At 44.1% G+C, this 27,716-nt stretch overlaps 1 protein-coding gene across 1 annotated transcript; it reads left to right on the top strand.

The window, feature by feature from the left end:
* On the top strand, positions 1-27,678 carry LOC8032112 (cytochrome P450 2J4). Its single transcript, XM_040214181.1, has 9 exons — positions 1-130; positions 10,899-11,116; positions 13,343-13,467; positions 18,992-19,098; positions 19,684-19,985; positions 21,075-21,190; positions 22,299-22,557; positions 23,126-23,316; positions 27,319-27,678. Exons 1-9 carry the CDS (start codon positions 98-100, stop codon positions 27,492-27,494), a joined length of 1,527 nt encoding a protein of 508 aa, XP_040070115.1. The 5' UTR covers positions 1-97; the 3' UTR covers positions 27,495-27,678.
* The last annotated feature ends 38 nt before the right edge of the window (positions 27,679-27,716 follow it).

Raw genomic sequence — 27,716 nt, 5'->3', positions numbered from 1 at the left:
CAATGACCGAGGCAGGAGCACCGTATCTGGTGCTCACAAACGGCGACTCTTCCAGGCAAGGCAGACATTTGCCGGACTTTCTCGTGTCGACGGGAAGATGGATTCCACGGCTCAGATTGTGTTTGCTGAGGTACGTCTCTTTTTCTTTTTTTTTTTGTACGGTCTGGGCTTTAACAGGTTAAAAGAGTCATAAAAAATGTATCTGTCGGATTTTAATTTTCCTAATTTTTTTTAAACCAGAAAGACGTTGGTTCCCGAATATAAGGGCAAACTATCGCGTCTGCATTTTACTAACAACGTTTAAAAGTCGTGTTTGTTTTTTAACTGTCTGAAACGACCATGCGACACCCTTGAGCAGCATCAGCAACAAAACGTCTCGGTAGCTATTTAAAAAGATTGAGTTAATATGCAACTGTCAATTGACCTTAAAATAATTAATTGAGAGCGATAAAAAAACAACACTGAGTAATTTAAAGGCACTCTTGTGTTTGCTTTTCGTTACTACATCAGGTGATAGCGATACAGTTTAGGTTTCAAGCACACCCTGGTCATCTGTCATGTGGTAAACATCGTAACCTTGCTGATCGTCCCCTGCAGCTCGCATTCGTTGTGGAATGAGGTTACGGAATCTGACTGCAGATAAGAATCATAGAAAAACATAAGATGAAGGAATGAAAAATTACAATTACAAAAGGATCGAACCCAGAACTTCACAAAGCCTGTAGCAAGAAGAACGCGCCTGTGTGACCTCTTGACTATCCACCAGGGTGCCGAGCCGAACCGAAACCCAAACCCAAACCGAAGAAAAGTTGTTACTTTTGACCGAACCGGGGAAAAAAAAGAGTAACCGAAATTAAGCATTTAATATTGAACCCGAACCGGAACGGAACCACAATCTCATGTGGCAGTTATCGGTTCACTGGAAAACGGTTGGGCGTAATTAAATGTGAGTCGAGCATTCTTCCGGGTGGTGCAGCGAACTCAATTATATATTCGCGACTGTGGCGTCAGCGGCCCAGTGTCGACTAAACAAACGGCGGCGACGTGGAGGCGGCTCAATAATAATTAAACAAACAAAAATATTTCACGTCCGAGTCTGCGCGGTGGCGGACACTTCTACTCATTGTTTCGCTTTACTATGGACCGCAAAAGACGCTACGAGCCACCGGAGCCAATCCGTAGCTCAGAGGGGATCAGGTGCCCGTCCAGTTGGGCAGTGCGACGCAACGAGCGCATAGTCACGTGAAAAGCTACGACCTATGGATTGGCACGGGTGCTATTCCCATAATGACGTCATACGCGACGTCACGTTCGAGGGTTACCCTCGTGAGGGTTAGGAGAATCACCCTCACGAGGGTTACAAGGGTTACCCTCACGAGGGTCACGACGTCTACCCTCACGGGGGTTACCCTTATTAGGGTTACCCTCACCTAACCCTAATACCTTAACCTCACGACGTTACCCGCGTGAGGATCACGAGGGTAACGTCACGGCGTTACCGTCATAGCGTCACGCGTGACGTCCCGTGTGAAGTCACTATAGGCAACACGTAGCGTATGACTTCTCTTGACGTCAATAGCGGGAATAGTGGCAATGTTAGACTCGTCACACGAATCTAACATTGCCACTATTCCCGCTAAATTTAACGGGCAAATTTTTCCGCTAAATATGGCGGAAAAATATTTCCGCAAAATTTATTCTCGTGACGTTAAGTCTGGCGTCACGAGGGTAAAACATCCCCGTTAAATTTAGCGGAAGGATTTCCCCGCTAAATTTAGCGGAGAAGGAAGAGGGGCATACACTCCTCTCCTTACCCTCCCCCCATCTCTTCAAGGGCTGTGCTCTAACTAGGCATTACAGAAAATTGAGAACGTCTTTAATGTTTTTTTGTTTTTTTTTTTTACTTTTAGGCAATATTCCTCAGGAAAGAGAAGGCTAACATAAACATCAAAATAAAAGCCAAAAAAACGGCGGCTGTCGGCTTGTTTGTTCCGCGGTGGCAAAATCTGAAGGCGCCAAGAGGCGAAGCCGTGACGAGCGCGATTGAGACTGTGGCGCCGTCTCCTAAACGCATGCCCAGAGCCCTGGACGTTGTTTCAACAATTTTTGACGTACAACTATGTCTTCCTCAGCTTTTGAAGGGGGCTGCAAAGTTGGGAATTCAATGTCACAAACATTTGGTTACGGAAGTTACGTCTCTCTCCAGTATGTCAGGTGACGTTGGGTCACGTGATATATGCACAAATTCAGTTTCCCCGCTAATTTTTGCCGAATAAATTGATATCACGTGACTTGACGTGACGTCAACTATACAAAAATTCCAGTTTCTTTGCTAAATTTAGCGGGGAAATTGATATCACGTGACCTAGAGACCAGTTATGTTTCCCCGCTAAATTTGTCTCGAAAATTATTGTCACTTGACCTATACACCACTTCGTTTTCCCGCTAAATTTGACGGGAAAATTGGTGTCTTGTGACCGTACGTCGCGTCACCTATACACCAACTCAGTTTACTCGCTAAATTCTGCCAGAAAATTTATGTCGACACTTGAGGCCACGTGAACTATAACAAATTTAGTTTCCCTGCTAAATTTAGCGGTTATCTTGACATCAAAATTTCCGCCAAACTTAGCGGGGAAAATGACCTCAATTAACGGCCTCTCATATATCCCCTTCCTCCCCCTTACCTCCTCTCACTTCTTGTGACGTCCACACCTAGTTCTAAGAAAATTTTTGCAGCACAGTACATCTACGTAGAGTCCATAAACCCCCAAAATCATCATAACACCTATGTAGAGTGTCGAACCAAAATTTGTATCGGTTCGGTTCGGGTTCGGGTTCACGGCTTTCGGCTCAGTTCCGGTTCAGTACTGGGGAGCAAAATTAACGGTTCGAACCGGTTCGAACTGTCTCCGTCCCGATCGCCCAATGAAATAGGCGCGCTCCAGAAAAGTCGATACCAGCGAGCTCCAAAACGACCGCGGAATTGTCCTTAAAGGGGGGGGGGGGGGGGGGGGGGGGGGAGGAGGTCCAACGATTTTAACATTAAAAGAATTTCGTCATTTTTACGTTCTTCATCGTGTCCCGGAGGATACAAAAAAACACCTCCTTCATTAAAAAAAAATGTCGCGATCCCTCTGCATAATCGCAAAAAAAAAAAAGTCGAGCTCCCCCCCCCCCCCCCCTCTGCACCCGCGAGTGGCAGCCGAAGGAACTAAGTCGAGAAGCTTGCGTGACCTCGCTCGGTTCTAAGTTGCAGCATAGCGCCCGCTAGTGTAAGCAGAGAGAGGGAGAGGAAGCGTCCTCCGAGAGAGCACACGGGAAGCTACACGGTACCCCAAATTACGTCAGTAGGAGGCGGACCAGGTGTGACCCTAAAGACTGGGAGTGAGTTGAGGGGTGCCAGAAATGCCAATATTTATATTTTCTTTTCTTTTTTCTACACAACAACTAGGACACGCAGGCGAAATCGGTTTTCTGCTCTTTAGTTTAGAAGTGTCAGAAGGCAACTTCCACAAATGTTTGGCAGAAGTCCGGAAATCATTGCACCCCCCCCCCCCCCTTTAAAGGCCGACGTACAAGCTCGGATTTCTGCAGGGAAGATAATCCTCTTAGCGCTGTCCCTCTCCTAAGCTGCGAGGCGAGCCAAGTTGAAGCAAGGTAAAGAGTGAAGAGAACATAGGAAAGGGGAGGAGGTGGACAAAATCGGAAAGCGCGAAGTGTACGTCAGCCTTTAAGAAATATGGAGCGTCTAAAGGCGCGTTCACACTCTTGCAACCGAGTACGACCGAGAAAGACTTCTTGAGACCGGATGCGCTGAGCGGAGCTGGTCCTAAGAGATCGCAAGAGGCTTAAAAACCGGTTTGGTCTCTCTCGGTCGTACTCGGTTGCAAGAGTGTGAACGGGCCTTAACTCTCCATATGTGCCACTCCCAAGTGATTTGCGGGACGCAAAGTACTTGGGAGTGTCAATCAAAGTAATGTATAAACAGAGGTCAGCGAATAAAAAAAATAAAATATTGTCTACATTTAAAAAAAAAAAAAAGTTAGCGCTTCGATTAGTGTTATCTAATGCTTAGTGTCACAGCACTGGATGATTTTTTTTCCTTTTAGATTGACTCGTTTTTTCAGGCTTGTCATTGGCCGATTTTCCTGCGTATATCGGAGCAATTGCCTCTCGCAAATGCTTTGCGGAAAAGTAGACGCTACAGATATCTTAGAGTGCGGTTTCACTCTCGCAGTGCTTTGGCATCCTAAACTTTGTAACGTGAGCCCTCATTCTACCACTTCTGATACCTTTGTCGACAGGATATCACTTTGAATTTTTTTAAAGAAGCTTGTGGTAAACGAAAAAGAAGGCAGGTCGTGTGTAGGTATTGTAGAGGTTATGGTAATTCGAGTGCTTAAAGCAACTATCCATATATTAATCAAATGAAAACTTCGCAAGAAAGCAATCGGCCAATTAGAACATTATTCTGAGAAGCAATTGATGGCCAGTGATTTGATTACTCCCGATGCGTGCCGTACAACTATGGTGCTATTTGTATTCCAAGAGACCAATACCCGTCCACGTGAAATTGTCTCTTTTAGGAAAAACAAAAGGAAAGATTTTTACATATCTCTAATGCGAAATTAGAGCGTATTTCATGAGGAGGAGGAGGGGAGAGTGCGGAGGCGAGGGTTTGCAGGAAAAGGGAAGGGGTATGGAGGAGGAGGGGGTATTCCATACCTTCCTCCTCCTCCGCAACCTCCCCTTCTCTTACTCCTTATCCTCCCCTGCTCCTCTTCCGTGTCCTCCTCCTCCATGTCCCCTCTTCCACCTCCTCCACCCCCGTAACCAGGAGGAGGGGAGCGTATGAAGGAAGAGGACACGGTTATGAAGGAGGAGGAGGAGAGGGTACGGACATTCCTCTCCTCCTCCGTGCCCTCAACACCACTTACGTGTCCTCCTCCTCCGTACCCTCCACTCCTCGTTCGTGTCCTCCTCCTCCTCCATACCCTCCCCTCCTTCATACCTTCCACTCCCCTCCTGAATACTCTCCCCCTCCACCTCTTCAGTACCCTCCCCTCCTCTTCCGTACCCACCCCATTATCCTTTTCTGTACCCTCCCCTCCTCCTCCTCCGATTTACCCTCTCCTTCTCCTCCGTACCCTCCCCTCCTCCTCCGCTTACGCTGACGTCGCAAAGCACGGGAACGAGCGCATAATAGCTGCGCTCTAATAATAAAACTCAGCCAGCGTAAAAGATGCAATACCAAATGATTATAAAATAATAACATTTAGGTGCACTTAAAGGAAAACGCCCATGAAGAAGCTCGTGGCATGTTATTGACACGGTTTCGGTAAGTCGAGATCTGCATCGGGGTAGCTACGCATTGAGATTATTAAGGTGCAACCCCACCCCTGGTTAGTGTGATTCTGAACCAACAGATGGCGGTGGGATCGCCTTCCAGGCCTGTACATCAATGCGAGAAATCGTGTGTGGTGGCGCTTCGATACAGTTGGATATTTTTCTATATCCAGAATTTGACATCCCTGGTCTCTTGCTTGGTTTTCTCTGCACGAGCTTTTGGAACGCGCACGGCTGCGCCAGTTCTCGTGCAAGGGGGTCAGTTGCCACGCTCCGAGCTCACGTCTCCAGCAAATGTAGGCAGAACAAAACGCGAAAATCGTCCTGAGCCAAATGGCGAGACACATGCACAACAGAACTACCGACGCGTTGAAAAATATAAAATTGCCTGTGCGCCGTTATCGGAGATTTCAGAGGCCAATGACACATATTGACAATGACACAATGTGATCAGATTAATATTGATACGAATGAAGGCGACGAGAGGACGAACAGTGAACTGAAAAATAAAGGTTTAATCGGCGAACTTGTTCCAAACAAAAAAAAAAAAGTAAACAAAGAACGTTGACGCAGCAGAAAAGCAGGCGGCGATTCGGCAGCGTAACCAAGAGCGAGAGCGAGACTGACTCGACAAGGTCGCTGGCAGCTGCTTATCTAGAGTGCGTCACGTCACCATCTCGAAAGTTCGGCAAAGAAGGTTCGAGCATCGCGCGTTCGGGGCGAGGATGAACTGGCACTTTCGAGGACAAGAAAACAAGGCGAAAGTTCCGTCTGGGTGCAAGAATGAACGCGAATCTTCCAGGAGTCCGTGACCGAGCGCTGCTTTCTCGGCTCTGCGGGCGGCAATATGACGGGCAGGCCCTTTTATCGTGCATGCGTTTGGATCTTGTGGATTTTCAGCAGAACGTAATGACTTCATAGTCTGGTTTCCAAAATTATAGCTTGAGGAATTAACTACCTAAAAGAAAAGACTATTTTTTGAGCGGTCAGGTGTCTCATTTAGGTAGCTGGGTGTTTTTTTTTTACCCAAACCACGAGACTGGAAAACACAAAAAATGAGTCAGGTTTAGATGTTGAGTTTGGTAAACCCAAAGTAGGACTGGTGTGGGGGTCATAATAAAAAATGCCGAGGTTAAAAATAAACTCACAGCAATAAAGAATAACTATTCATTTTAATACGAATTCGGTGATAAATGCAATGACTGACCAGGCAGATTCTGGGTCTGTTGATAGCTTTTGCATATAGTTTAAGCAACTTGCAGTGTGTCATAAAAAAAATACAAGGTTTCTTTTTACCGCAAGAACAAACTAGGCATCGCCGAACGCTTATTCTCCGCCCATAGGTAGCGCGAGAGGTACAACCAGATGTCAAAGCTTCAGCCCAATACGATACCTTCTTCAAAAATTAGAAGTGATTTTCTGGAAAGTTCAATGGGAAAATAGCGGCCGACGGAGTTTTCGAATACATGGGGCTCTATGGCACCAGAAACGAAAAACAGGCAAAAATGGGCTCCATTTTTCCCATTGGAATTTTCAGAAAATCACTTATAACTTTTGAATAAGGTGTCCGTTCGGTCTGAAACTTTGGCATCTGGTTGTGACTAAGCGCTACCTTTGGGCGGAGAATGAGCGTTAGGCAATGCGTAGTTTATTTTTGCGTTGAAAAAAACAACCATGTAAATAGTTTTTGTGACATCCAGTGCCAGTCTTAATTTGGTGATTCATCCGCGCAAGTAGTGGTGTGCGAAAATGAAAACGATGCAAACGGGTAGGCTTTGACGTTGTATAAAATATAGTGTAAGCACGCACATGATACGCTAATTAAGAATGAAACGGCCCTACGTTTTACGCTAGCGTTGAGCGTGTCAAAAGTTAAGGGTGCATCAAAAGCTAAAGCTTGTACACATATACTGCTCAAACCATTGTGTTTGAATGCTCATAGTAATTTATTACCTTCAGATTTGGTGCAAGTTGTCTCCTGATTGCTTACAACAGAAAGAATGAAACATTCTAACTCTGGGTTGGTAGAAAAACTCCACCAGCTGACGGCCACCAATCATCTCGACGCCGATTATGAGTATTCACTGCATGCCAACGGTCGCGTGCTTAGAACGAGTTTTTCCCACGTGATTTCATACGATCGCAATTTTTCTTGACAAACAACAATGTTTAGTCAGGCAAGCAGTCATATGTGAAGCTTAGAATATTTTCCATTGGTTGTGGCACACGTAACAAGTTGCATAGTTTTTTTGTTTTTTTTTAGAATCCGCGAAAAAGAATGCTCTTGGGTTAACTTGGTCTCTGATAATTCATATAGCACACAAAAGAGCACGAACTAAATCGCTGTGGGAAACGAAAACAATAATGATAAACAAGCGTGTAATCACGCGAAAACTGAGGTCATTGCACATATACAGAAGGTAAGCTTTGTTTCACTAAATGCATTACGAACAAAGTGTTTGGTTTTATCCTGCGAGCGAAGCGGAACATACAAGTGCGAGCATACTGTCATGAACTACGCTTCCAGTGAACAAGCGCACAATCCAAAGCACTGAGCTCGCTTTTATAGCGTTTGGAGCGCTCAACCATCCCCCACTGGAACAAGCGCACCATCCAAAGCACCGAGCTCGCTTTTATAGCGTTTGGGGCGCCCAAACCTCTGAAAACACAATTATAATCAATTCTATTATTTCAATTATTTTTATTAAGTGCGCCTATGCGTTTTTCTTTTTTTTCTTAACTTTTACGTTCACGTGCTATTTTCTTAGTTATATAATATTTTTCCAGAAGTCTGACAACTATAGTCTGTTTCATTATAAGTAAGAGCCACATAATCAAAGATGTAGACAAAAAATAAAAAAGAACACGAACACACATTAAAAATGCGATGTAACGGCGCATTCAAAATTAGTCGTTAGTTTCTTAGAGAGCAGCAAAGGACGACATTGTTACCCGATGAAGGTTATAAAAGGTGCAGTGCAACTGTTAGCTCGGGGTCTTTAACGTGCATTACGCAGTATATGTGATACACGATCGCACGACGGTATGATGCAGATGGGCGACTGAACCCAGGGTCCCTGCTAAAGCACCTTGATAAAGGCGCGTTTTGCAGGTATCGCCAACCATTATTGTGAAAACGCGCAAGACACGTGCCACGAGCGGGCGCTCCGCCGCCATTCGCTTTCAAGGGCCAGTAATTATATACCCATGCCACGGCCACTCGATTAGGACTCCCGTGCCCATGCTTACGGTGCCCGTGCCACACGGGAAACTCGAATTCCATTTACAACGAATGACATTCGAAGGATCGGACAATCAGCGCGCGACACTTTGAGCGTGGGACGTTCCACGCGCGACAGATCACGAGCCGATTCGTTGATCACATGAATGTCATTCGTTGTAAATGACATTCGAGTTGCCCGTGTGGCACGCGTGCCACACGGGCAACTCGAATGTATTAGTGCTGCGTCGCCATTTGTGTCCAAGGGCCGGTCGAGACACGGGCCTCGTGCATTGGCACCTTTGAGGTTATTTGAAAGACCAACGCAAATACATCGAGGGGATATAGTCCCTACACGCTCTACAGCGGGAGCTCCGTGCTTTGAACGGAGCTCGCACTCGAGCATATCTCCACATGCTCTGATCTGCGGTGCCACAACACACTCGGCCAACAATCCCCCACCGCACTTGATTTATCCTGTGAGCTAGACTAAATGAGCTACACTTCATCGGCAATTTTTCCCCTGATATTGTTTTGGGCGCCGCCATGTTGGTGGTTAGTAACAAGTCAAATGCAACTGCCGGTCATCATGATTCAAAAGTGCGACTTCCTCAGCAATAGTTTCGGTGTCAGGAAGCTCACGTAATATTCCTTTGCTTTGTCACCAACTGTTTAAACATTTGTGGAGGACGGAAAAGCGTTTCTTGTGATTTCAGATAAAGCTTCAGATAACTGACAACCATCATTTTAAGCATCCATATCTGTATGAAGCGTAGCTTATTTAGTGGGTCTAGCTTAGCCCGACCGCGTAGGCCCAGAAAACAGACGAACAGCTTAACTTCGCGCTCTTGGCGCTGCTTCAGTGGCTTCATCAGCCCGTAGCGTTGGTTGCGCTCCGAACTAAGGTAAAGCAAAGCAAATATTCAGATCTTAGGGTTTCACAAGCCAAACCAACAAAAAGCACTTAACACGCCCAAATAAAAAAAAAATTATTGCGGGTTTATTTTGACTAACCGCAGATCTTTTGACGTGCAACCGAAATCTCAGATTGGCCTCCGTCGGATTGCGGGCACCTCGGCCGATATTTAAACCCGACAAATATAGATTCATGGGCCAGCGCGTTGGCTGAGAGGAACTGAGACGTTTTAATGTCATTGCCACTTAAAAGCCACCGAGGTGGTTTTTGAAACAAAATATAGTCGAACCATTCCGACAAGCATAGTTTGACATCATAAATGATTTATGCAAGTGATGAAAACATTAAAATGGTTTCGCATACGTGGCGGAATCTGAAATGGCAGAATGCATTTCATGGCGCCCATTTCATTTGGATCGCGTCGGGTATGTGTACCGACGCACAGTAGAACGCGCACAAAAGTAGCTGTGGTGCACCCGCAGCCTCACGCTTGTTGTTTTCACATCTCTGGCTCGCACACTGCGGGCATCCAGGCATCTGACACCCTGACATCTGGCGCTTTTTCTGTCTTTTACGTGGCGTTCCAAGCGGCACACGACGGAAAATGCACATCAAGCTGTTCTTGAACACGTGTCGCCATCTGTACTTTATATTAAGAAACTACAATTCGCCGTAACTGAATGGGAAAAGTTTGAGGTCTTATAACATTCTTAACCTGTAATATATCGATATGAAATTTCTGGAAAATGTAATATCGAAGGATGCTTCATAATTTAATGTCTCGTTATTTTGATTAGTTTACGTGATTCCGTTTTTATAGCGCCATACAATATTAAAGTTTTAAAGTTTATTTTTTATTTTACAATATACATTATCTGTACAGTTCGTTACTTAGAACGCTCACGTAAAATATCGTGGAGGATGGGACGTTATAACTCGAGAAATAATTGTTTTAATATTAGAGACTGTGGTCTATTAAAAGCCAAATAATTAACTAACAACTAAAAATAATCCTAATATCAAGACATTAAAGCATTGTTGAAAATCTGCTCTTTAATTTGGCACTAACTTTATAATTGTAAGATACATAGAAAGAAAGTTATAAGCCGTCGGAAAAGCACCAAAACGTCATGCACGGTGGGGTTGCACCTTAAGTGCTGTGTATGGACGACAAGGGGTTTGAGATTGGGCATGAACGTCAATGCCATTACTGTGGGGGTGTTGGATGCTGCTACGCCGTAAAACGACATTGTACTACAACATGTTTTACACGTTTAAGCACAAACGTCATTGTACAAATGTCGCTATCGCGGGGAGGTTAGCTGTGTGCTACGCGCTAAACCGTCATTGAACTACAATGTTTTTACATGTTTAAAACTTCGTTGCACTAAAAAAAAATTGATGTTTTTACAGGAACGTTATGCTTTGACAGTTCTCACAACACTGGTCAGCGCTTCGCTTTTAGTGGTGTTTGCGGCCTGGATGCAAAGAAACCGAAAGCACAAAACTCCGAGCCAGTCGTTGCCGCCAGGCCCCTGGGGACTTCCATTGGTTGGCTATCTCCCTTTTCTACGAAGGAAACAGCACGTGGTTTTTAGAGACCTGGCACAGAAATATGGACCAATTTTCAGGTGACAATTTTCTCATGTTTCTGCAGCAAAGTAGGCTGATGACCGCCCATTAAACTCCTTCCGGAGACTAGCTGTGAATGAGTTGGGCGGCCGGTTGGGGCGCTAGCTGGTGGTTTGGTGAATTAGTTGATAAAAATGAGCAGTGGAATTGAGTGGAGCACGAAAGAAAAAGCGATAACAAAAAATGTTGAACTGTTGGTTTAGATTTCGGGAAAAGAGAATACACACACAGGCGTCGTGTGTGAAAAAAAAAAAGACTTAAAAACGAAGTATATATTTTTAATCCTTCAATCACACAAGCGTATCATGCCCAAATTATCTCGCATCTTTTAAGTCAATACTAAAGTTTCGATATATACTAATTTTATCAATAAGCAACCCACGTCGTGGGACAGGTACTTGCTGCGAGTTTAAGAGTTACTACAACCGCTGGGTAGCGCAAGCAACCGCCCACATGAAAGAGCATTGCAATCATATATGAACATATTCCTAGATCATTTGGACATCTAGGTGTCTTGGCTAAATTTAAGTTCAGTGAAAGTGCGGGTTCTTCTTGCAGAGTTTTACGTAAAGATATCGGCAGGTACAACCAGATTGCACCACAAAAATACACGTGCGGTGCACTACTTCCCCCGGAGAGTTCGAATTTCCATTCACTGTGATATACTGAGGCGGAGGAGGGAGAAGAAAACGGATAAAACATTAAGACGAAAAGGTTAAGGGATGGTAATGGTCCCAGTTGGTCGCTCTATTACGTACGAAAAAAAATGAGAATATTAATTCTGAGTTTTGAAGACGAAAGGAAGCGAAGAATGCTTGAAATACAAGGAATTAAAACAACGAAAGCGGTCATAGACGACTCCACTCCTTCAAAAGAATGTGGTTGTCGGCTAATGTACTCCTCTTTTTTATTATTTATATTTCAAATATCTATAATTATAACACGCTCACTTTAACCGGAAGCGAAAAGGTCACAAAGACACACACACGAAAGGCACCATTAAAAGAATTCATCGTACAAATAAACTCCGCGACGCAATCCTGCGAATTGCATCAGCAATAAACCTCCCCCCCCCCCACCCCCCCCCCCCCCCCAAAAAAAAATAAATAAATAAAACGAGTTTTGCGCTAGTGAATGTTCTTCTCACGCAGCGGCAATAGCTCGAACTTTGGTTTCGGCATCGGGACGGAAAGTTGTGCTAGCCCTCTTGCCTCCTCCGCGACTCAGGCGAGTCACGGGAAAGACGGGAGAGGTAGCAGAACTCTTTTTCCGGACGCCAACCGCACTTCGCGTTTATGCCGCATGGTGTCTTGTCGCGTAAAAGGTCCATCAACCAACATGCTCGACGTTGCTTTGCCGGCGTCAGTTGGCGGCGAAAACGCTTTTAAGGAGAGATACAACAATCCCTGTATTTTGAGTAGGTACCACTTAGAATTGGTGTTTTCCGTTCATAAACCACGAAACACACAATCGTTTTCTTCTCGGATACGCAATGGTAGTCGTAGAAAAAAAATCGAGGAAGACGAGCAGCGCTCACCCCCGCAACTCGCATCCAGAACTAGCGGCCACGTGATTTAGAGCCGACTATGTGTCGACAATGTTGATCATAGCCGCGCCATGGGGTCGGCAAAGCACCGGGCGCGCGCTGAGTCCCACATATTGTTAAGATTCGGCAATTCCCGTCGTGGCGACGATCTGGCACGAGCCACCCGAGTGCACGCTGAGGCAATGATTATCAGGCGCGACCAAATCGCATGCTCACGCACGCTCGATTCGACTGAATGAGATGCATTCAAATATCGTCACCGCGGGGATGGCAAAAGCTTGAATGCGAAATCCTAAGGATTGTATTGTCACCCGTGCCGACCATTCGCTATCCCTACAGCATCGTCAGCAAGTTTTGCAAAGAAAGGATTGAAAGAAAACGCCCGCTTTCATCCTTGCAATTTCGCGGTGAGAAACAAGGCATTGCGTCCTAGTGCACTTGGGTCCCATTACTGTCAATAAGATTATTTTTTTTTAATTAGCGTAATTTCTACCCAAAATTGTTGCACGTCCCTTTATACGTCGTCCTTTGTCCACCATAGATCCCTGTCATTGCCTCTTCTAGCGCTCTGCGTAGAGGTGGGCGCGCGGGCACTTTTTAGGGTGTATAACCCTCAAGGTTACAAATCTTTGGTGTAATTATGCCTGCGATTTTCTGAAGTTGCTACTGTTTTTCACAGTGTCCGTCTGGGAGTTGTGAACGTTGTTATACTCAACAACTACGAAAGCGTCCAGGAAGCGTTTTCGAAGAAACAACTATTGGCGAGAACGCCCAAACTTTTCCTGACACAAGCCGGAGTTGCAGGTGAGTACGAGCCAGGGAAGAAAACAATGCGAATTTCTTTTAAATAAAATAAATTAATCTAGTTTGATTTAAACTAGATTTATTAGATTTAACTCAGATTAATTTTGTCTAAATCACTGCATGTCGAAAATAGCGATTTTCGGATGTCTATTTATTTTAAACATAACAGATCAATTGGTCAATCCGTCCAATACACTGATAATATTGCTGAAACAATAATTAATGTAAGGTTCAGGTAGACATCAATTCACGGATGTAAACCCGCCATGTCTATAACCCAGAAACGGATCCTCAAGGTATATAAATAAATTTTAAAACAAATCTTAAACATAAAAGAGCTTTACTTTTTTTGTGACTGAGAAAGCTTTGGTTGCTTTCTCTAATTTTGATTTGCTCTATAGGAGATGACGTTTCTACGTTTCGTTTCCTTCTTTAGCATTTTTATTCGTTTTACGTAACTGACGGACGAAGTGGACGGCCAGGAGAAACCTCTGTGTTCTTATTGCTCAGAAGAGCACTGCTTTTTGTTCGTGTTCGGCCATGTATAAATCTTTCTTCCCTGATAATTGGTTGGTTTAAATATAAATAAATGCATATAGGAACAAATCCTCAAGTAATAGATAAATGATACATAAAATATGCAGAAGGGTTTGGATTTGGGCTAGTTGATTGAACATGTTTAGGGGTTCAAAGCGCTGAAAACGATGGACGAGTAGGAGAGACACACCACAGAGCGCTACTTGCAATTGGTTTATTATTGAAAAAAAAAAAACACACGTACCGCGAAACTAACAAGACACGCATCCGGTTCAGTTCCAACCGCCGCTTATCACATTTCGTACTCTTGCACCGTGCATGATCGTAAAAACGATAACACCGGTTCAAACAGGGTTATCGATGGGGCACTTACACACGTACCCTTGTCAAGTGTGTAAGTGCCCCATCGATAACCCTGTTTGAAGCGGAGTTATCGTTTTTACGATCATGCACGGTGCAAGAGTACGAAATGTGATAAGCGGCGGTTGGAACTGAACCGAATGTGTGTCTTATTGGTTTCGCGGTACGTGTGTTTTTTCCAATAATAAACCCGTTCCAAGTAGCGCTCTGTGGTGTGTGTCTCTCCTACTCGTCCGTCGTTTTTAGCGCTTTTAAACCCTAAACATAAAATATGTTTGCGGAAGATTTTTTATTTCCTTTTTTTTTTGCAGGAAGGAAGTTTGTTTAAATCATTACAGTAAATTGGGTCTGATCTAAATCAAAATTTAAATTATTGCTTAATTCACCATTTAAATCATTTCAATTTTCAATCTCCACTCATACAAGTACGAGTTTTTTTTTGTTTTTTGTTTTATCAGGAAAGCACGTTTTCTTCTTATATTCTTTAAAATTAGCAATTATGTGAAGATATATCCACAGGCGCACGTCCTCAAGATGTAACGCTTGACGAACTGTAACTTTAAACGCTATGAGGTAATTAAAATATCAGTAAAGTACTCCATTAGGTCTTTGCAGCCGAATGGCACGTTCAAGGGCATCTGACACGTTCAACGAACTGACATGACGGGAATGTACGAACGACTGCTGTTACAAATTAGACATTGGATGCTGAGGCAGCTAATATACCTGTAAGTTGAAGACTGGTTCATGCTGAGGATGAGCAATTCGTGCAACGCCTTACGGCTGCTAACATAAAAGCACCAAATAAAAGCAACGTAGATGTTGATGATGATAATGATTAAGGATTTTAGGGCGCAAAATGGTCCAAATACAGAGTGCGCCAAATGAATGATACATCACATTGTTTTAGTACGACATTTGACCCCACCGATATATGTGATATTAGAACTGGCGTAAAAGGCCCGTGCAAAATCAAAACACAGTACACGATTAAATGAGAAGAGAGGGTCATCTCCCAGTAAAATGAAGACAGGGTGAAATGGCGTAGGATATCTAGAAAGCTGGAGAAATCGATGCCGTCATTCTTCATCAGACCAGAAAAAAATTAGTCAATGTAAAGTTTGTACCCAACACCTCCGCAGCGTGCACACCGTGGTGGGTCATCCCCAGAAAAAAGATATTTGTGCATAATATAAGAATAGCTTATGAAAAAACGACATAATAAGTTTTAATGGAACCGATTATTGAAAGAGGCACTCTCCCACAATCAAAGAATGGGCTTCATGAAGTGAAGCTTATTATCACATTTTCTGTTCCAATCTACTTGCAACCTACGGAAAATTAATGCCCCTATGACTGATTTCATGTTTGGGTAGGGCAAGGAGGCTGCTAGTTGCCAAAGGTTTGTGGAGGACCAAGTGAGCCAAGCAATTTTCTTATAACGCAACATGACTTTAAACCCAACGAAAAAGAATATATCATTCGTTCTGCAATGCACGAATAGCCTTGGCAGGCATAAATGTAGGTATCGCCAATAATAAGAGTAATGAACTAAAAGGGTATTAATTCATTAGTTTTATCAAAAGCCTGTTAGAGTATTCTTGAAGCGTATTTTTATTATATTAATATAATAGTGATTAACCACATAGTCTTAGTACGTACACCTTAACTGCCAGACAAGATTGACAAACAGAACGCACCCCTGAAGTACAAAGTACACAAAAGCGATAAAACAATGTATACTTCAAGCATGGCAAGTATGCTAAAGTTCACTTTCAGTCCGAAATGTACGTAACCCGTTACAAGTAACGGGTTACTACTACTTAGTTACTATTTTCGGTAGCGAGTAACGTATTTAGTTACTTTTCTAGAAAAGAAACGAGTAACATACTTAGTTACTTTTAAGGCCTAGTAACGAGTAACAGTATCTTGTTACTTATGACGAGTAACGTGTACAACACCGCTTAAGCGGCCTTGTTTTTATCCTAACCTGAGTATGCGTCTATTGCGAGAACCGGTAGGAGGGCAACCCAAAAAAACGACTAAACAGTATGACAATACAGCAACGTATATCGCTGGGCACGTCGCTCGAACAGTTCGACTCACGTGTCCAGCGATAAACGTTGCTGTACAGCTGGGAATGTCCTTCACCCAGCGAACGCAATAAGGTTCGTTGGTTGAACCTTCTAGAACCGGGTACGGGCCGAATGTAAACGCGGGAAGGGACACAATCCATTGCCAACTTCGAACTTTAGAAGTAGAAAGAACACAAGAGAGAGGGGAATCCCAGATCCACCAGCTCTTGCTGAAACTCAAACTCTTTATTTCTCTCCATTTGGAGAGGGGAGACAGAGAATTCAGTTGTTGCTTGACAAGCCTCTGCCTCCCACAGCAGCGAAAGAGGACAGCATGGACATTATATACAGGGTATTTCAGAGAACTCAAGCCAAATCACTCCTGCGAAAACTACTCATCGCAACGAAAAAAGGCTTGTGTCGTTTTGGTCCTGGCCCAGAAACCCATTTAGGAAAATTATTAAAATCCAAGATAATTAGGCTGCGAATTAGTTTTTGCGTAATTAACTTTTTTAATATTGCGTTGAAGGGCATGGTTTCAATTAGAAAATTTCTCAGCATCGTCGAGAAACACTAAATCAACAAATTGCAGAACGATAGAAGGCACGCGAAGCATTTTGCGGCTTCCTGAAAAACCGCACAAACTCGACGGGTTTTTAAGTTTCGGTTTAATATCGGAGCGCATCTGGGCCCCGGCAGCACCGCGGCCCGTGGAAAGATATTGCAACCAGCCTCTGCTGCGTCGCGCGATGACAGCGCAACAGAGGTTGGTTGCACTATCTCTCCACGGGGCGTGGTGCCACCGGGGCTGAGATGCGCTCCGATAGCAAACCGAAACTTAAAGGGGCACTGACACCCCAAAGGTCGTATTTATTTTTATTGTCTAAAACGATGCAAGTTGCAGTCATAGACACGCAAAAAAAAAACGCATCGCGAAAAAAAATTTTCCCGCGCGCGCCTTTTTATTTTTGGCGTTTGATTTTCCCGCCTCTCGCCTCCTCGCTTCTTTTGATCGGTGACGTCAAAAATCAGGAAATTTAGAAGCTTTGTAGGCGACATCTCTATAACATTTAATTACGGCAATCGTAAAACATGTTTTTTAACGCAATTGCGAACGCACTACGGCCCTTCTTTTTGAAATACCAAAAATCGGGAGTTCGTTGTGGTGCCGTCTCCTGGATTTGTATCCTCCAACGGAAAACAGGCGACACCGCTCAAAACCGGTCCGCCGCAACGCCGGCAGTCGCTCCTTTCCTCCTCGCTTTGGGTCGCCATGGCAACAGCAGGGAGTGGTGAAAAAAAGTCGACTCCTCAGGTCTCCGCGATTTTTGACGTCAAGGCACCGGCGCCGATCGCGCGGGAACTTCGAATTCGGCATTTGGAAATTGTTTTTTTACTTCACAAATACTCAACTCCCAAATTTCAAATTTTGAGGGTAATGTCCCGGCATCGTTTTCAATCGTTTCGGATAATAAAAAAAATATGATTTTGATGTGTCAGTGCCCCTTTAAGAACCCGTCGAATTTGTGCGCTTTTTCAGAAAGCCGTAAAATGCTTCGCGTGCCTTCTATCGTTCTGCAATTTGTTGATTTAGTGCTTTTCGATGATGCTGAGCAATTTTCTAATTGAAACCATGCCCTTAAACACAACATTAAAGAGTTAATAACGCAAAAATAATGAACCGCTTAATCATCTCGGATTTTAATAATTTTCCTAAATAAGCCCCTGGCCCAGGTCCAAAACGACACAAGCCTTTTTTCGTTGCGATAAGTAGTTTTCGCAGGAGCGATTTGGCCCGAGTTTTCTAAAACACCATATTATATATATATATATATATATATATATATATATATATATATATATATATATATATATATACTGCTTTAAGTACAACAGCGCTTCGGTAGAACGACTCTTCGGCGTTGCCGGACATGTATTTTCAAGGAAGCGGGGAAACATAACTGATGAAAACTTCGAGATGCAGCTACTGCTTAAGTGCAACTACTACTGAAAAAGAAAACAAAAAACCATGAAACAAAAACAGTTGTGTATTTGGTCGTCAAAGTAACGTGAAAAGTAACTCGTTCCTTTTGAGCTCACGCGTTCCTTTTCAGAATCGGTAACGAGTAACGTACTTAGTTTTTGAGCAAGCATCGAGTAACGGTATTTAGTTAATTTTGGGGGGTAACGTTACATGTCTGCTTTCAGTGTGCCTTTTTGTTTCATAACTAGCACAATTATTTTGCATCCAAGAAGTTGACCCTTTTCTATGAGTCATTGCCACTCTTCACGCCATTTAACCTTATGTTTGTGTATGTCAGAAACGTAAATCAGTGTCCATTGTAATTGTCTCGTTGCCCCCGCCCCCCGCCCCCCCCCCCCCCCACCCACCTTATCTAAAGCCCTCTGTGGGTATTTAAGGTTAAAATAAATTAGATCAAATGAAACGGGTAAAGGCTGTAATAGAACCAAGAAATAATCACCGAATGCTGCTACTAAAACTTTCTGGCAGAGGTGCGCTGTTGACTTTGAGAGTGTACTTCACTTTTCAGGGTTTATGACTCTAAATGGAAAGTCCTGGATCGACAACAGAAAGTATTGCTTGCACTTGATCAACTCCCCAGCCTACGGGCAAAAAGACATGGAAACTCAGGTTCAGGTGAGCTAGCCATAACGTTCGTTTGTGATTAGAAGGCTCGTAGATAATCCTTGCACAACATAGTCATTCACTTTGCTCGTAAATTCAAAATTTGTTTGAGTTGTTGCTGGAAATCACGTCTAGAAAGAGCACCAGACGCTATAGGAGAACGGTTACAGACTTATTGATACCCTAGGTAAGAGAGAAAAGCACGTGTGTTTGATGCGTAAGTCGGTGAAATTAAGTTCGCATGGTTAGATACTTTCTAAATGTGTACAGTGCGTGACATAGATATGCCGCATGCAATATAGATCTACCGTAGTAAGGGAGTTCAGCTCATCATAAAGCGTCACTAATTTCCGTGTTTATGTAGTAAGCTAAAGTACTTGTATGGACATTAAGAAGAATCTATGTGCCAGTTTTCAAAACTCACAAGCTTTAAACGCAAATGTGAATTTGATTTTCCCTGGAAAACAAATCTTTACGAAAAACTACTTCAAACTTACGCGTAAAACGTGGGGTGAGAATGAGCACAGTTAGTCGTTTCCGTTGTAAACCTCCCAAAAAACCCGATCACGTTGTTTCTTTTTTTTTTTCCCTCGACAGGCAGAGATTGTGTACCTGGTCGAAAGAATCTCGAAGGTCAAAGGAAGCCCGATTCCCGTCAAACAGTACCTGCTTCCAAGCCTGTCGAACAACGTCACCGCCCTCGTGTTCGGCCAACGCTACGACTTCGACGACCCGAGGAGAAAGATGCTCGACGAGATTCTGGACACCGGCATGAGGTGCCTCGCCGCAGGCGCGGTCATCACGTTCATGCCCAGGGGCTTCAGAATGCTGAGCACCGCGTGCTTCACGAGATTCGGCGCCTTGAGGCCGCTCATTCAGAAGCTCACAAACTTCATGCGGTACGGATTTTTACGCCGCTATAGAACCTTTTTGAAATCCATCAAGCAACATTGGCTGTCGCCATTAGAAATAAAAAAAAAAAAGAAGGGAGGACGAAATGTTAGGCTAGGTGGCGCAAGCTGCCGCCCTTTACAAAGGGTATAGCCATTACCAACCATCCAGCCATCCATCGGAAACGAAGCGTGTGATTGGATCCGAGGACTCCGCGAATACTGACGAAGCACTCGTTCTCGGTCCGAGCTGAGCCGAGCTCACGCCGAACGCTGACGGCATCCTCGCGTCGGACTCGGATACTTGACGCAGCAGCTACTAGATGGCGTTGTCCTGGCACGAAGCGTCAGAGTGTCACGTGACCTCGTTACCCGGCTTCAAAGTGTCACGTGGCGTCGTCCCTTTACGTCAAATTGCGTGAAACTATGACGTCACGCGATACCGTGACGTCCCGTGACGTCATGGTGCCAGGTGACGATTGGCGGACACGCCGACAGTAGAGCGTTTTAGGGAGCCGTTTGTGCACATCCGATACGCTACGATGGGCCCTCCGGTACGAACTGCGCATTCGCTGCCATAGAAGACATGCACAGTTGATACCGCAGGGCCCGTCGGAGCGTATCGGACGCGCAAGAACCGGCTCCCTAAAACTGTCTAATACTGGGTAAGAAGTGTTTTACAGGAACGTAATATTATGTTACTAAAACGAATAGTGGCAATAGAGCCTATTGAAGTGCCATGTTTCAAAGTTGCCCGAATTATGTACACTCAGTTAAATTAATTGCCCTATCTTGCGAGTGCGAAACTCTAGTGACCTTGTAGAAGTCGTTCCTAAAAGAATTATCTTTTACACTTTATGCACTTGTATATCTGACATTGGAATACATGCCTCAGCTTAGACCAGTGGCAAGTTCAACACACAAGTTTCACTTCATTAAACATAAAGTAATGAATTTTAAGTGTTAATTATACTCTTATTTGATGTAACCTTACCCCTCCCTCTTTATGGAGCGCGCCTGGGCAAATAAAACAAATACAGATATGTAATTTATTTTGAATTGTAACCTTCAGGTAATTTTAGTTTTATTTTTCAACAGTCAAGAACACGACTTAGACGGAAAGGGACCCTGGGAACCACATGTGAACAGTTTCATCGACGGGTATCTGCAGCTGATGTCTGAGCACAAAACGGATCCAAATACAAGCTTTAACAGTAAGAATATTTGATGCCCCTTCTATATACAGCCCGTTAACAGTTAGTTGCGTTTTGAGCTTTACTAAGTTTGCGCTTCTCAAAAAAACAATAACAAAACAAAAACTATGCATGCTAAACTTTAGTGCTGATACAAGGGCACACTGAGACTTCAATTATTTTTGTTTAAATGTTTGTAATCATACATATAAGTTATTAACCCTAAACAGTCAATTATCCTTTGATGTCTGTGTTGATGAAGCGTTCTTTGTTGTGATGCATGCTTACCGAAAGAAACAACATGTGCACTAGAAAGAAGGTAAATCGCGGCGATGAGAAGTAACATTTGCGCTCACGACAGCTGAACACGTCATTTAGAAAATGAATTTCTAACGAGTCGAATGCAAAGTAAACATGCAAGGGGGAAGCACTCTTGATAAGAAATAGTATTTTAGCACCATTACGTAGCTCGATTCAAGCGTACTCAGTTTGTTGCTTGTGATGAGCTGCCGCGGATCAAACACCGGTTCCCCGTATGGTGCGCAAGATCGCCTGTTCTTTGCATAGCTCGTGCGTCTGTTTACGCGCCAAATGTTTACGCACCGAAAAATAGACTTTAATATATTAATTCCGTAATATGACACGGATCCTGCCATGAGCATGACTCACATAATGCCCACTGTCAATTGTAGAGTTTATTTTTCAGTGAAAACGTTTTTCTTGGCTTCGCGATTTGCCAAGCTTTTTAGAATACACATATTTCATCCCAGTTTTCTTGGCAGAAAATCACGTTTAAGACTTTTCTTCGTTTCATCTGAAGACAGAGCGCGGCAAAGAGTTAGTTCCAACACGAACCCAAACTCACGAACTACGCGCAATGTAACGATCCATTCTTTGCCAGGTCATTGAACCAGTTAGCTGCAACGTTATGCATTACAAACTCGAAAACTGCTCTGGTGTACAATCTTCCAGAATAGTAAATGGCCACATTGGCTTCGGTGGCAGCGTTCAGACTGAGGTGAAACGGAACACAGTTTTTACTGTGCTGTAGGCGTAGTTTCAAACTCGGTGTTTTGAACGTCGTGAGAGATGCACTCTGACCATCTTGCTTCCGTGCCGTTCATCGCAGTGCCCAACCTGATTGGCAACGCCCTGGCGGTTTTTGCCGCCGGGTCGCAGACAACGTGCACAACCCTCCTCTGGAGCCTTCTCAGTCTAGCCGACAAGGTGGACACGGTGCAGCGAAAAGTGCAAGAGGAAATCGACAGGGTGACTGAGGGCAGGAGGGCACCCGCTTGGTCCGACCGCCACGACATGCCTTATACCATGGCCACCGTCTGGGAGACGCAGCGGTGGAGGACACTCTCGGTGATGGGAATACCGAGGGAGTGAGTTTGATGCATTTCTGTACGTGAATTTCGTCATGGCGGTGTAACTGACCAGATGAATGGACACAGTTACATATGTGAGAGGAAATCAATAAGCGCTGATAATATTTAGTTGAATATATGCCTGCCAATATAGTCGGCCGTGAAGCAAAACTAACGTTAAGGTAACAGGAACAATTCTTTTCAGTTTGTGTGAGCAATAACAGTCACAGTATGTATAGTTCTGCTTTGGAGTAGATTTTCTTTTTAAAAAATTTGCTCAAGCTTTTATTTCTTTTTTTTCTTCTTGAAATGCTTTACCTTTCTTAAGATAATCATGCAAGGTCGAGTTTCATTAGCTCACTATCTAAAGTATACACGAGTAGTTTTTAGCATCTTTATGTTTTGTACTTGCTTCCTTTGAGAATAAATTTTTACAGAGAGGTCTACTAAAAATGACTAAATCATTTCCAATTTTATCAAGTGATCTGAATGAAAAGCTGCATTTTTTGTCATAAAAACAGAAAACAAAATGACCGGTGGGAAAACAAAATTAGCTGATATGTGCTCGCCTCCATTTCTTCAACAGAGCAGACGAAGACGTCATCGTCCAGGGTTACCTGATTAAGGCGGGTACGGTGGTCATGGCTAATCTCTGGGCAGTTCACATGGACCCCAACCTCTGGGAAGCTCCTGGGGAGTTCCGACCAGAGAGGTTTCTCACCAAGGACGGATCGAGGCTTATCCCCAAGCCAGAGTGGCTGATTCCCTTTTCAGCGGGTTAGTATTCCGACTATGATACAATTGTGAACTTTGGAAACCGACAGAGCAAGGAGCCAAAATCACGGCCAGAAGCAAACGTTTTATCATTTAGATAGGAACGCAATTCGGAACAAGTTTGAGGAATATACCATAGAGCACCAAATGCTTAATATTCTGAGAATGTGAAAATACGTTGGCAGGGGTTACCCTGTCACGTGATACTTAATTTAGGGATAAAAACGTTTCTACTAAGTTTAGCGGGAACCGAATTTGACATTAATGAGTCCATAAGGCTACGTCCCCTCTGTGAAGTTACAGCTCTGTTCAGGAGCACCCCCAACTACGTCAGAAAAGTGTCAGCGAACCGTATCGCTAAACTCGCCTATTACGTGCCTCTAAGAAAAAGTTCCGTTCTTGAAAGGTGCTTCAACACCTCAAGAATTTTTACAGCTCGTGAAGAACGGTTTCGTCTCAAGCACTATCGCCCCCTGGCGCACTAGAATGGCAACAGGGCGATGAAGAACTACTTTGCATAAAAAAAGAGCTTAAAAGAGCCCATTACAGGTTTTTCACCACGAACGCTTTTAGGGGGTGCTTAAAAGAACTTTCTAGAGTGCAAAGTATGAACCAAAATTGTTTTAGTAATGAATTTAGTGTTGAACAGGGATCGTTCAAACTTGACGTTCGGTGTCGTGACGTCACGTAACCTCACATAACGTGACCTGGTCACGTGACCAGGTGGCGTCAGGCCTTGGTGTCAGAAAAGGGCACACCACGGGACGCCGCGACGTAGTTACGTTATTCGTTACATCTCTTCCCAAATCCTAAAAATATAATGAAACTAACTTTTGTCGTGTTTCTATGTGCCACGTTCTTTGAATTATTGCGCACATCCAACGTAGCTCCGAAAATTTACCTGCCTTTGCCCCACGCAAACACTCGCACATCAAAAATTCCCAAGGCTTATGCCCTTTGTCCCAGTGTCGAAACGTTAGCAGGGGCGTAGCCAGGTCTAAGGGTCTGAAAAATTCCCCAAAACTTTTTGCTTAATTCCCCCCACCCCTTGATCCCCTATCTAATAGCCCCTTTATGTTTCACGGCGCTCGATACTTCTTTCAATACTCGCCGCATTACCAGGACAAAAAAAAAATGGATATTACGTTTTTTGCTTCATTGCGTTTGCCGGATTAGAAATAAGAATAAACGCACAAGGAGGCATCCAAGTGTGTAAAGATTATCTCGACCATTATCTTCTCAAGTCGGAAAAAAAACGAAAGTGTTCTATAAACTGAGGCTGCGTTTACATGGATTCGACCGTAGCACATCGAATCGAGTTAGCGCACTGAATCCACTTTAACCACTGCGTTAACATAGATTCGAATAAACCGGTGGCGACACCCTCACGTCGGATGCTTACAGCGCACCCCACGTGACCTGTAATTGAAAAAAAAGGGGGGGGGGGATTAGTAGAGTCCATCGGCGACGACGCGGTCTGGACGGTGGCACAATGCGGAGGGAGGAATTTGCAGGTTACCTTAGCCTTGCGCCACTCCCTCCTTCTCCCCCCTCCCCCATTCTTCAGACACTCAATTCGACTCGCTAAAGTTCACACGAGGGTCTCGACTCGGCTTGAGAATCTCAAATTAGCCCCTTCAAACGGATCGGATCGGACTCGATTCGATGAGTTTGGCGAGCGAATCGCAGCCGTTTCATGGGGCGATTCGATACGCTAACTGGATTCAATCCGCTACAGTCCTATCCATGGCTACGCTTACATGGACGCGACAGCAGCGGATCGGATGCAGTTAGCGAATCGGATCCACTTCCACCACTGCGTTTACATGGATTCGGATCGACCAGTAGCGGCACCTCATGTCGAAGGATCACAACGCAAACCTCGTACCCTTTCGATTGTTTGCGAGGTTTCCGGTTTGCCTAGCGGCATGCAACGCAACGCTCCCGTGATCCCTCCCTCGAGCACTAGATTCGATCCACTAGCGTATGCATGGAGAGTCTCGATTCGGATTGACCATTTCGAACCACCCCGTCCCAGCGGATTGGATCGGACCGGATCCGATTTGATCTGAACCTTTTACATGGACCGATTCGATTCGTTAACTGGGTCCGATGCGCTGCAGTCGCCTCCATGTAAACGTAGTCATATTGTGTTTTCTGGACAGGGGGAGAAACGCTTGAGCTTTGACCTGTCGCTAAACTAACCACGGATCAGTGCTTGAGTCCCCTCCGCGAGTCCGGTCGAGCCTGCTAAAGCAGGTGTCCAGCTACGGGCGCAGGTGTACTCGCGAGTGACCTCGAGGGCCGGAGGTTAAGGTGGCCTCTCCCCGAAGGCTCCTAAAATGGCATGCGGTGGGGAGCTACGCTCACGCGAGACCAATCGACCCGTTTCCTTTCATCACGTGACCATTTTCTTTGCGCGTGCGTATGATCACGTGCCGAAAGAGGGACGGACAACTGGTCAAACTCAGCACGTAGTTTGCACACTGTCGTCAGCTTATGAGTGAGCGAAGTTGCGAGAGAGAAATAGAGAGAGTGAAAAGGATACGAGCTATGCCTCCCCTCTTTCACGACTGGCACGTGCCGAGATAAGAGCAGCAGAAGGAACCAGGAGGACCACGTTTCATTTGCCGAGCGGCGAGCGGTTACACCAGAGACAGCAATTCGCGAATGCGTCTCACTGTGTCAAACACTAGTCAGTAAATTGGTTCCCCGCTGATCGTTGTTTCACGCGGAGCACGTGCACAATTGATGCATGATTACTTTCCAAATTAAGTGAAGGGGGAAAGTTAATATCCACTGAAACCAACCACTCATAAAGTTTTGTTTAAGCATGTGAGGTTCGTAAGAAGTGCAAAACAATTTAGAAGAAGCGAGTAATGTAATAATGTTCTTTTGAGTTTTAATAAGCCTAGATGTGTTTGTTGGGAAAGAGATTGTCTTGATGGGGCTGCGGGCAGCAGGCTTGGTCTGTAACACTGTGCATCGGAGACAGGCGGAAGCCAAACCGCGTACCACGTCCTGATTGGCCCGTGTCCTTCGCCTTGCGTCGGCCGTTTCCGGTAGTGGCGTTCGCAGGGTGAACAATGTCTAGCTCAGCCAGATATACCGCAAACAGTCAGTTTTGTGACGCCGCGGCAAGAGAGAACGCTTCCGAGCGAGTTTTTTCGGTTATTCGCCGAATAATCGCTTCATGGAGTTCATCCTTAAAGCGTGTTCTTTTTATTTTGGGGAAAGGTTGGTCGGTTACGCGTTTATTTGGTTTATATCTCACAAGTAACGTATTTCGTGACATTTTTTGGGTAATACCTACAACACCACAATCCCCACCACTTACATCATGCCAATTTTTTAAAAAATATATTTGGAGCTGTTGATTTAAGAGAACTGACTGACAAGACAACCTTATCAAAGATATGCCTTTGAGAAATACGTAATTTTATTATATTTTGTCGGCAATGTAGCGCGGTGTTCTTATCGGAACAAAAATATTAATATTTAAAAAGTGACCACTGTGATATATAAAGAAAAGTTTGCTTTAGATCTATCGTATCAGTAAAGAAATGCACAGGTTTGTGTGTATTATGTTGCGTCTGTATGACAAACCATTTACAAAAATTCCGTAAAAGAGTAAAATAATACTGCGATCTTAATTGCATTAGCATATTATGACGTTCACTACATCTTTCCTAATATACATTATGCATCTAAACCAGAAGAGACAACGTACGAGAGACAACGTTAACAAGAATGAGCTCCCATTTCATCGTGTCTAAGGATACAAGATCTAAGAATTCTTAGCACCAATTTAACAAAACATAAATCGCAAAAAACGTAAACGTCTACGAATGGTTGGGGCGATTTTCAAAGCGGGTTGCCAAATATTGACGTTTTTATCATCAAGTGGCAGTGAATAATAAAATTGAGAGAATGGTGTATACTGAGTTTTTTTAGTTATGACTACACTGAAAGATTTCTAACTTTTCTTTTTCTTTTTTTTTATAGGAAAACGAATGTGCCCAGCGGAGAACTTTGCCAACTTAGAAGTTTTCCTCTATCTAGCAAGGTTGCTTCAGAAGTTCACGGTACTCCCGGAAGAGGGCAGGGCAGTCGACTTCAACTACGACACCGAAGGATTTTGCATGCCGAGGTCACAAAACCTTCGGTTCATGCCGAGATAACGGCGCTAAAGTTAAAGTTCCAAGCGGAATTTCCTTTAAAAGTCATGAATACTAAGACACAAAGAACAAGACACAACTTCCATTCCTCATCACTGAATCAAAACGCACATCTACCAAACCTAGAAGAGTGGATGGATAAACTATAATTCAAGCCAAATAAATACTTCATTGATTATATGGTCGAGCTGAAAGTGAGACTTTTATTTATTTTAAATCCGAAGA

The sequence above is a fragment of the Ixodes scapularis genome, unplaced genomic scaffold (assembly GCF_016920785.2).
Source record: "Ixodes scapularis isolate PalLabHiFi unplaced genomic scaffold, ASM1692078v2 PGA_scaffold13__105_contigs__length_92229423, whole genome shotgun sequence".
Taxonomy (NCBI): domain Eukaryota; kingdom Metazoa; phylum Arthropoda; class Arachnida; order Ixodida; family Ixodidae; genus Ixodes; species Ixodes scapularis.
The sequence above is the reverse complement of the archived record's forward strand: the minus strand, read 5'-3'. Positions and strand labels throughout refer to the sequence as shown.

Bases quoted from the DNA above. Each gene is read 5' to 3' on its own strand.
- LOC8032112 (XM_040214181.1), top strand. From the start codon at position 98: ATGGATTCCACGGCTCAGATTGTGTTTGCTGAG. The intron at 19,099-19,683 runs GTGAGCTAGCCA...TTCCCTCGACAG, and splicing joins ACATGGAAACTCAGGTTCAG to GCAGAGATTGTGTACCTGGT. The intron at 22,558-23,125 runs GTGAGTTTGATG...TTTCTTCAACAG, and splicing joins GTGATGGGAATACCGAGGGA to AGCAGACGAAGACGTCATCG.